Here is an 11,204-nt window from a genome sequence, read left to right as displayed (position 1 = left end):
GTGAAACCCTTTTGTTACGAGGGTGAACCTTTCTTCCAGACGATGAATCCATTCCTAGAGGATAACCGATCTGTATTTCAAATGGTGAATTCCTTCTTATAGGATAGCCAATTTCTCCCAGACGGTGAATTCCTTTCTAGAGGATAACCAATATGCATTTTAAATGGTGAATCCCTTCTCATTTTTAATAGGTAAAACCCATTTGTTACAAGGGTGAACCTTTCTTCCGGAAGGTGAGTCCCTTCCTAGAGGATAACCGATCTGCATTTTAAATGGTGAATCCCTTCCTAGAGGTAACCAATCTCATTTTAATAGGTGAAATCCCTTTGTTACAAGGGTGAACCTTTCTTCAAGACGGTGAGTCCCTTCCTAGAGGACAACCGATCTGCATTTTTGGTGAATCCCTTCCTAGAGGATAGCCAATCTCATTTTAATAGGTGAAACCCCTTTGTTACAAGGGTGAACCTTTCTTCCAGACGGTGAGTACCTTCCTAGAGGATAACCGATTTGTATTTCAAAATGGTGAATTCCTTCTTACAGGATAGCCAATTTCTACAAATAGTGAGTCCCTTCCTAGCGGATAACCAATCTACATTTTAATAGGTAAAACCCCTTTGTTACAAGGGTGAACCTTTCTTCCATAACTTCAAATCACAACTTGACACCAGACGGACGCCGACCATCACAAAATCTCACGAGTCATTCAAAGGTAATTCCATACAATCGTTCTCTCAACCTTAGATCAACAAATCTCGGACCACAAACAGGTGAGCTAAAGGTAAATCTCTCTCTTCTCATCTCTCTTTCACATAAAAATGAACATGAGCCAAGCATAATCCCTTCTCCGAATTTTGGACTTCAATGGCAAAGGTAAGGTAATTAAATGTCAAGACTTGTTTTCTTTAAACTTTTTCCTCAGCAGAGTCAATTAAGGACTCAGGTGTCACCTTGTCTTTGAAAGCAACCTCTAACGTAGATTACTTTCAAAGAGGGGCAGCTGTTGACACTTGATTTTTAATCAATTTTCCTTTAGTTTTATTTTCTAAAATTCCCAAAAATTCACAAAAAATCAAAAAATTTAAAAATCAAGATTGAGAGCCTTGGCCAAGCATAAGAAACCAATTTTGAACAAAAAATAATTTTTGATATTTTTCACATTTTTTAATATTTTCGAAAAATATAAAAATATTAGAAAATTCATAAATCGAGTTCATAAAAATACTTTTCGAGGTCACAAAAATATAGAAAAATACCCAATATTTTTATTTTAATTCCCTTTTCATATTGACCTCACAAAAAATCAAAAATCGAGTTCGATTTTTGGTGTTCTTTCACAATGCCGAAGATTGAATTTACATAAATAATACAAATTGAGTCTTTTTATTTGCAATTTTTGCACATTTATTGTCTAGACATTCAATTGCGGGCCTTTCAAGCTTCAATTTGGTCAATTGCACCCTCAATTGCGCGAATTGCACGAATTGCACAAAAATCCCTAAGTTATTTGCAATTTAGTCCCTAGAGTTTTTAATTTCTAAAATTACTTTTAATCTAGGGACTTTCTCTACAAAATTGGACTACCCCTATGTTGACACCCGATTTTTAATCGCCTTTTCTTTAGTTTCATTTTCTAAAATTCATCAAAAATTCACAAAAAATCAAAAAATTAAAAAATCAATATTGGAAACCTTGGCCAAGCATAAGAAACCAATTTTGAACAAAAAATAATTTTTCATATTTTTTACATTTTTTAATATTTTTGAAAAATAGGAAAATATTAGAAAATTCATAAAAAATACTTTTCGAGGTCACAAAAATACACAAAAATGTCCAATATTTTTATTTTAATTCCCTTTTAATATTGACCTCAAGAAAAATTGAAAATTGAGTTCAATTTTAGGTGTTTCTTCACAATACCTAGAGTTGAATTTGCACAAAAAATACCAATTGAGTCTTTTTATTTGCAATTTTTGCACATTTTAGGTCTAGACATTCAATTGCAGTCCCTTTGAACTTCAATTTGGTCAATTACATCCTCAATTGCGCGAATTGCACGAATTGCACAAAAATCCCTAAAATTCTTTGCAATTTAGTCCCTCAACTTGCCAATTTTCGAAATTACTTTTAATTGAGGGACTTTCGTGGTAAAATTGGACAGTCCTCCTAGGTTTTTACACATTCTGAATCAATTGGCATGGGCCTCATAGTCCAATTTGGTCGAATTGACATCCAATTGAGCTTTTCCCCAAATTGGGAATTTTGAAAAATTTGGGGCTTTTGTGCAAATTGATAAGAAATTTTGGGTAAAATCACATTTTTAGATGATATTCAGGCCCCTAAGTGCAATTTTGAAGTTTAATTGTGAAAATTCCCCACCAATTTTGTTTAATTTTGAAAATTGTGCAAAATTCACCGTCTGAACCTGTTCAGAGCTGCCTGATCGCCGGTTGGACCGAATGAACCGGTCCCGAACGATGTATCTTCTTCCTCGCGCGACCGTCCCATTTTGCAGATTTGAAGGTGAATTTTGATCAACAAATTGAGGCTCAATTCGAACATAATTGGACCAATTATCTTAGGAGTTTTGATCTTCAAACTAAGGTGCGTCGATTGCCGTCGACGGCACAATCGATCGTCGCCGGAGAACGGCGGCATTGCCGGTCAAAGTCACGGCTGCTTGGAAAAGTCAACGTGTGCAAACCAGGGCTCAATTCGTACGCATTTTGGTTCGACGACGGGCCAAACGGACGTGGACGGAGTTCTAACTAACTCCGTCACCGTCTGGCGACCATAATCCACGTGATTGCACGTGCGAGGTGAGTCGGCGAGCTCTCCCCGACGCGCCAAAATTTTGAAAACCAGGTATAAAAGGCCAAGAGGATTCCAAAACAAAGGGAGGCTCATTCGTGCTCGTCCATTAACCGAATAGAGAGAGAAAGCGAGAGAGGAAGAGAGAGAAGCTCTCGTGCGAGGTTTGAGTTCAAGTTGCAGACCAAGTTTTTGCAACTTCGTCTCGGCCAATCCAGGCCAAATCGGAGCGTCACATTGCTGCAGGAAGTTCACCTGCACCTCCAGGAGTCGATCGAGCCAACTCATTCAACTCGGGATCTTTGAAAATAGTGAGTCAAGCTCTGAACTTCCCTACCGTGCAACTATGGCATCTCGGCTTCCCGAGCATAATCCTTTCAATTGATGTGTGCCTTTTAGTCATAGAACATATCTAACCACGTTCACAACTTGTTTTTACATTGATTTTGTCTGAATCACTCGAGTCAAACCTCCAACCCGTGCCGGTCCGGTCGAGCTTCGGCCAGGCGATCCTAACCCTTGCGAGCTCGATCTGAGCTCGAGGTAAGCTTCCTATACTCTTTTTAGAGCTTCTGTGCGAAGGAATTGAATCAATATGCTCTGTGTTGCTTGATTGAACTTGGCAAAGTCGAGACCGTATAAGCTTGATTCCCGTTGATTCTCCGGATAAAATGCTTTGATTTTTGAGTATGTTGGTCTGGGGGCTTAGACGAATAGATCGGCGTTGGTTTGAGATCATTCCGGCGAGATCTCACCGTTGGATCTCGCCGGAGAGCTCTCACCCGTCCATTAGGTGTCGTCGCGAGGTAGGAGACGAAGGTGACGTGGCGCAATCAACGTGTCAAAGTCCAGGTGGCATCGTGCGATTGGTCCAAGACGTTGCCGACTCGGCTTAGTTGTTGGCGCGAATAAGCCGAGCCGATCTCGATCCGACGGTCACCATTAATAGATAGGTTTGATTATGGGCCGTCGGATCTGTATTTTTGTATTTTCGAAAATTAGCTTTATTAGATAAAAATTAAAAAAATCAAAACGGCGACGTCTTATATGGGAAATGCGATGTCGTTTTTGGTTTAAGAAGGAATGAACGGCTGAGATTGAATCTAGATAAAATCGTGACCGTCCAAGATTTTAAACGGCGCGGCGTCGTTTCATGCACCGAGCATAATGCGTCGTCGTTTGAGTGTGTATAGGTTGAACGGCCTGGATTAGATCCAAAGTTGAATCGCGGCCGTTCGTTTGATCCATTATGCGGCGTCGTTTTGTGTCCGGGTCCTAATGCGTCGTCGTTTAGCTTAGTAAGGAGTCAACAGCTCGGATCGTGTTAGTAGATTTAATCGTGTCCGTTCGTGTGTTAGCTAGACACGGCGTCGTTTTGTTCCAAATGAGTCGACGGTCGAGATCGGTTCCAGGATGAATCTCAGCCATCCGTTTATTTCTTTTAATTTCAAATATTAGAAAACAATTTTAGAAAATCATAAAAAAAATAAAATAAATAGGTACGTCGCCGTTTTTGTGCCGAGAGGTTTTCGAGTTGGTCCGGACCGGGTTGACCGATTTGACCCAGTCCAAAACATTAATAAGAAATAGACAAAAATAAATAAAAATTTCCAAAAATCCAAAAAATTCCAAAAATACCTAGAAAATTCATAAAAACTCCCAGATTTTCCCAAAAAAAATTATAAAAATTTCTAGGTCGATTTCGGACTCTTATAGTCTGAATAAAAAATTTTCGAGGTTTCGAGGGTCAATTCACACCGATTCGGAAAATTCCCGACATTTTTAGAAAATAAATAAAAAATCCAAAAAAATTAGAAAAATTAGAAAAATTCTAGAAAATCACAAAAAATGGGAAATGGCCACATTCAACTGGCCCGACCCCGATTTTGTGATTTTCGGGTCCCGAACCCCAAAAATGACCATTCTACCTTTCTAGGCCTTCCGCCTCAAATTTTCCCGAATCATCCCCGGAACCCAAACTCGATATTTCCGTGGGTGGATAGAGCCATTTTAGATATTCCTATAGGATTGATTGATTGGATTGGTTGTGATTATTTTGATTGCGCATATTAATTTTCCGATTGTGATTGTTAGGATAGTAAAATTCCCATCCGCATGAATACCTAGAACCGTTAGGGCCTACCTCACCCGAAAGTCCGTCTGCATGAATTCATAGGTTAGAAATCACTCAACATCGGTAACCGAAAGGGCGTCGATGAAAATCTCGGCGTAACCAAGTCCCCGGACCCAAAATCTCTCGGTTTTCGTGGAACCGAACGGTTTCTCCCGACCACTCGCAAGAGTTTTCCGATCATACCCTCCAATAAATTGATCGGTGGTGTGACATTCTGACTTCCGACCCCATTTCGAAGTTATGAATGAAATGAGTATCGATGTATTCCAATAACCTCACTCGCGATTATGATCACTCTTGAGATAACCGACCAAAGGGGAATGGCTAAATAGGATAGTGCGCACCATAAAGGACTCGACCGCGGACGAGGGTATCCCGACCATAAGGGTCGCCGAGGGTACATTCCCGGGTCATTGCGGGCCGATCCAGGGTTGACGTCGTGAACTATTTGCTAGCGTCGTGCAATTGGTTCGCGGGTGATACCGCTACGCCATAGCATGATTTGCGAATAACCCCGAACCGATTCCCGACAATCGCGTCCCGTCAAGACCGACCGTTTCCCTCGCGATTACATGACAACCAGGGTCGCCGTGGTCCGAATTCTTAAAACGTGGTAACTAAAATCACGGGTCGATACGCGTAGCTCCCGAAAGCCGCCCGTCGTTTCGAGGTGCACCGAAAATGCGATCGGCCGATTTTGAGCGCGAAGCGGACTTCGAAATTGGCGGCCGGGTATTCGAGAATTCCAATACAAATAAACTTGGATGTTGCCTTGCAAATGTTATTAAGGATATTTGGAAGCCATATAAGTTGGAAAAATGAGGATCGGATTTACGGAACAAAAAAATCCATTCCGGTCCCGAAATTCGTTCAGCCCTTGAGCGATCGCGAAGGAATTTCGGTCAACCCTTGTACCGCACCCATCAGCCCCTAAATCCCCATGTGGATATTGGAGGGACATGACACTTGAAGGGATCAAGTCCCCATGCAAGTCAAACCCCAAAAACCCCACCACCTACTCTACTATTCATGTCCTACACTAACCCTACTATCTCCCACCCATCAAGTCACTCATTCAATCACTCAAACTCACCCTCTCCCCCTCTTACTCTTGGCTGATCACTTACCCTCTCTCTCACTCCCTCATTTCTTCATTTTGAGCTCAACTCTCTCCCAAGAACTCTCTCTTTTCGTCTCTTGGCCGAGCACCCCTTCGGCCTCCTCACACCGCCGGTCCAAGGAGGAGCTCCACCACGCCACCGCCACTTCATCTTCCTTTCTTGGCTTTGAGTTGTTTCCGCCGCCGTGTCGTCCGTTTTTCTCTCTCTCGGCGCCGAACAAACCCTAGGGTTTCACCGCCGGTTTTGCTCATCCAACTTCAAGGTAAGAGCTCAAGCTTCTCAAAGGATTCTAGGGTGTTTAAAGGAGGTTCATGGCTGTGTGTGATGAGGTTTTCTTGGACTAAAAGTTGGTGCTTTATGTTTGAAACCGGTGGACACCCTTTTAGGTCGAATCTGATCGTGCGCGAAGGAAACGCTTTCGCCGGGTTTTTCTTCATCAAAAAGCAAGAGTAAGTGTTTCCTAACCCTTCCTAGAGCCCTAGGTTACTAAGAGACACTTGGGTTTGGCTAGATGGTGTGCTAAATGCTTGGGATAGTGAGAAATGCTAGAGAGGACCAATCTGGAAATTTATGTGCAATTGTTATCAATGCTGGTCCTGGGATGTTTATGTGGTCATATGGGTGGAAATGAGTGACTTGATGTGTGGATAGCACGTGGTTTAAGAGTGGACCATGGTTGGGGGCGATCGGGACCTAAAATAACTCAATTGGAGCAATTGTGCACTAAAATGGTTAGTGGGTGCTAAATGTTGTAATTCTGATGTGGAGCACTTGAAAGGTGTTTTAGAATGACTTTTACATGCCTTGGCATGTGTGAAGTCTCTTGGGATTAAGTGTGTGGCTTTGTAAGAGAAAACGTGGAATTCGCTCGAATGGGACCGTTGGTATCAAAAGTAGTAATTCTGAATTGGGGGTGCTTTAAATGCATTTTATGTGATATTGTGATGTCTTGGCTAGTGTGAGACCCCTTGTAATTGCATGATTGGCCTTGTGAGGCGATATATGGCAATTGGCCCGATTCGAGCTCGTGATGGTATTGACAAGCTAAACAGCCCAAGTAATGGTGGAATTGCAATATTGTGATATTAGGGCATGAGGCCCTTAGTGTATGACCTATACATGAAATTATAAAGTCGTGTTCAATTGAGGCGTCCGAGGCCGTATAGTATGCCGTGTTCGCCCAATTGTCCGAGACTTAATCCGGTCGTGTTCCTAAGTGTCCGAGACCGTTAAATAAATGGGGCGTATTCCTAAGTGTCCGAGACCCCATGGGGCGTATTCCTAAGTGTCCGAGACCCCAGTGTGCACACAAAAATATCTGTATTTATACGTACAATGCCGTGTTCCTAAGAGTCCGAGGCTTGTACTTGATATATGAGATTATGATACTAAATTATGGAGGCGGTATGTGAGCCCTATGGCGAGGATCGACTTGTGTGATTTGGCATGTTCGGGGTGGTCCCGTATACGATTGATTTATTTGTGCACTTTGAATTGACCACTGTCTGCTGTTTAGATTGGATTGTTTGCATGCCGTGTTTTGTCCGGAGGCACTAGGACCTTAGGATAGGTTAGGCTTCGCTTGCCGAGATGTCGATCTCACCCCTCCGTGGGACCAACATTTTCGGACCCTCGACCCTGATCGCCGCGATGCCGCTACTTTTTGGACTACCGACTCGGTTTGAGCCCGTGATTACCGAGTATAGAGTGGGACCAGATCGGACGTATTATCGGAGGGTTAGCACCTTGTGGATCGACGACGCGAGAGGATACTTGACCCCTTATTCCTTCCTCTCTTGGACTTATAAGGATGGGGACTATTTATTCGGACCTTTGAGGGAGGAGGTGATTCCCGAGCACGTCATGGATGCCGCCGGACCTAGACTCCCGATAGCTTCACCTTCGAGACTCCCCGTCCTTGGACCCGTAGTTGGACCGATCCCCGAGCCGAGGTCTCCCATACCTGGACTCCTCGCTCCGGATGGAGGGATCTTGGAACCCGATGAGCCTGCTGATGGACCCCTGATGCGTCCCGAGCCTATCCCGAACGTAGTTCACGTCGTGGATCCAGCACATGACCGGGAGATGGAGGAACTCGAAGAGGAGTCCGAACCAGAAGAAGAGCTGATACCCGAGGAGGCGTCTGACCTAGAGGAGGACCCGGAAGAGGTGCCAGAGGAAGAGCCATGGGAGGAGCCTGAGCAGGCGTTTAGCGAAGTCATCGTGACGAGTTTCTCCCCGGAGTACGCTCCCCCTGCCGAGTTTACTTTTGATGATGACGCCCGACCCTTAGGTGTGTAGAGGTCCTTATCCCTACTTTTGGACCCTCGTGTGTCGACGAGTGGTTATGTTTAGGGAGTTTCCTTTTGTGTCCCCGTGCCGTATGCTTGAGTCGTAGTCATTTTATTTCCGGTGGTCTGTATGAACCTTGAACTTAGCGGGCTATGTTATATGTATTTTGGTGTTATGTTCTAAGGTCATTCTATATTCATTGTCGGGTTTGTTTTCATTGCTTCCACTTGCATTTGCATCTCGCGTGTTTTACGTCCGTTTGCGATCCCGGTGAGTTGCGAGATTTCTTCGACAACGTGGGATGTTGGCGCGCTCGGAGGACACGGGGCGTGACATCCCCGTTGAAGTGGTATCGAAGCGAGGCTAGCTCGATCCATATCGATCGAGTGTTGGAGTGATAAGGAGGAATGACTTTGGAACGACCATTAGTTATGACCTTAGGTGGTTATGAGTCTTAGGCGCGAAAGCATGTCATTTGAAATGGCGCATGTGGATTGGCCTGGTATCAAGTCCTTGTACTGGACTATTGTGTGAATTAGCCGTGATTGCTCTATGAAGTGCTGGGTTGTTTGTGATGTTTTCACTAAGTCGTAGATGCGGCCGGGACCCGGAGGTACGATCGAGAATCTTTGTTGTGATGCCATGGTTGCTTGAGATGCCATGATTTGATGGCTATGTTGTTTGTTTTTCTTGGCCTGGTATGCTTGATTGAGTACCTACTGGTTTGTCTCGCTGATGATTGTGAGGGATCCCGAAATGTTAGTTGATGGTAGATAGACGTGAGTGTTTGGCTTAGGCCCCGATCCCCGGGAAAAATTGTAGTTATCAGGTGTAGTAAAACCTTGCTGAGATGAGCAACCGCAATAGAGGTACTAGAGGAGCGTCTAGCTCGAGGGCCCCACCAATAGAAGATCCAAGGCCGGACGGTGTGATTAGGACCTTGGAGCATATAGGAGAGCTGATGGGTAGGCGGGCTCGGGAAAGAGCCGCCTCCGTAGCACAACAAGCCGAGGATAGGGCCACGATAATAGCTCAAGCTGCCGAGGCCGCCGTTGCTTGCGATTAATGCGACGTTAGGGAACAATGGGAATAATGGAAACAATGGCCAGGGGAAATGGAGGTGGTAATGCTCCCGCTCAAGAGAACCCTCATAGGGTCATGGGTCGATGGTGGAGCAATTTCTCAAACCGAAGCCACCTAGGTTTGACGGGAAAGGAGACCTGGAGATGGCTCCTCGTTGGATTGAGGAGATTGAGAAATGCTTCACGGTTCTGACCGAGTGGTGCCTAATTGGAATGCATTCTCCGAGGCATTCATTGGGAAGTTCTTCTCTGCAGCTGCCCGGGAGCAGAAGTTAGTTGAATTTCGGAACTTGCGTCAAGGCAACATGACAATCGAGCAATATGAAGCGGAGTTTGCAAGGCTGTCTAAGTATGCTCCGCGGATGGTTGATAATCCTTTGGATAAGGCAAGAAGATTCAGAGATGGGCTACAACCTGACCTCCGTAGCCAACCGGTGGCTTTGGACCCGCAGAACTATGAGGAGCTATATAGGCGGGGCCAACTGATTGAAAGGGACATGAGGGAAAGAAGGAAAATCGCCCCTGGACCGCGGTTCGTTCCTCGGAGGGACAATCGTAACTTTGGGAAGAGGCCAATGATGAACAACAGGCGATTTGTTCATCCAGTGAAGAAAGGAATTGGGAAGCCGACTCGCCCGAACAACCGGAACTGGCTGTCTCTCGTGGAAGGCGACATGGAAATGGACCTTGCCCCGGCCGAGGAGGTGCCTGTTTCGAGATGTGGCAAGATGGGCCACCATGTCGAGCAATGCACCGAGAAAGCTCCTAGGAGATTTTCCACAAGATGGTAAGGCCGCAGGGAGGGCCTCGATTGGAGCTGCTCCTCAAGGGAGCCGGAACCGACCGCCGGCGCAAGGAAGAGTCTATGCTTTGTGGCGCGAAAGGATGCTGAGAATGTGCCCGGCGTAGTCGCAGTGCGGTTCTTGTCTCGTGGTCATGCTGCATATGCTTTGTTTGACCCCGGAGCTTCGCATTCATTCGTGTCTCGCTCAATTTGCTGATTTGGCTGGAATAGAGTTAAAACCGTTGGAAGTAGTATTGCATGTGGCTACACCCTTAAAGAATGAAGCGTTGGTTTCCTTAGGGTATCGGAACCGTAAGATAGTGATTGGCGATAGTGAAGAACTAATCGATCTTGCTGTGTTGCCCATGTATGACTTTGATGTTATTGTTGGGATGGATTGGTTAGGCAAATTAAAGGCTGTGGTTGATTGTGGTAGCAGGGCGATTCAATTCTTTCCCGTTGGTCGCCCTAGATTTGACTTTGTCGGGAGTCGGGGAGGAACCTTGATCCCTTTGATCTCGTCACTTGAGGTGACTAAGTTGATGGATGATGGATGTGAGGCCTATTTAGCGGTTGTATTGGATCCGACGGTGGAAGAACCTAAGTTGGAAAACATATCGGTAGTATGTGAATACCCCGATGTCTTTCCTCAAGATTTACCTGGATTGCCACCTGAGAGAGAAACGGAATTCTCTATTGAGTTAGCCCCTGGGACGGAACCAATATCGAAGGCACCCTATAGAATGTCCCTATCCGAGTTGAAGGAGTTAAAGGTGCAAATGCAAGAACTATTGGACAAAGGGTTTATTCGTCCAAGTGCCTCACCTTGGGGAGCACCAGCTTTGTTTGTGAGGAAAAGGACGGGTCGTTGCGCTTGTGCATCAACTATAGGCGATTGAATCAAAGCGACCATTAAGAACAAGTACCCATTGCCAAGGATAGATGACTTGTTCGACCAACCGCAAGGTGCATCGGTATTCTCC

General features: G+C 44.9%; 1 protein-coding gene across 1 annotated transcript; it reads left to right on the top strand.

Annotated features, from left to right (window-relative positions):
* The first annotated feature begins 9,613 nt into the window (after positions 1 to 9,613).
* LOC125314595 lies at positions 9,614 to 10,228 on the top strand. The gene has a single exon (XM_048277271.1). It carries the CDS (start codon positions 9,614 to 9,616, stop codon positions 10,226 to 10,228), a length of 615 nt encoding a protein of 204 aa, XP_048133228.1.
* Positions 10,229 to 11,204: the final 976 nt, after the last annotated feature.

The sequence above is a fragment of the Rhodamnia argentea genome, chromosome 1 (assembly GCF_020921035.1).
Source record: "Rhodamnia argentea isolate NSW1041297 chromosome 1, ASM2092103v1, whole genome shotgun sequence".
Taxonomy (NCBI): domain Eukaryota; kingdom Viridiplantae; phylum Streptophyta; class Magnoliopsida; order Myrtales; family Myrtaceae; genus Rhodamnia; species Rhodamnia argentea.
The sequence above is the reverse complement of the archived record's forward strand: the minus strand, read 5'-3'. Positions and strand labels throughout refer to the sequence as shown.

What these genes read in the sequence shown, in the direction of transcription:
- LOC125314595 (XM_048277271.1), top strand. Translation starts at nt 9,614, where the DNA reads ATGCTTCACGGTTCTGACCGAGTGGTGCCTAATTGGAATGCATTCTCC.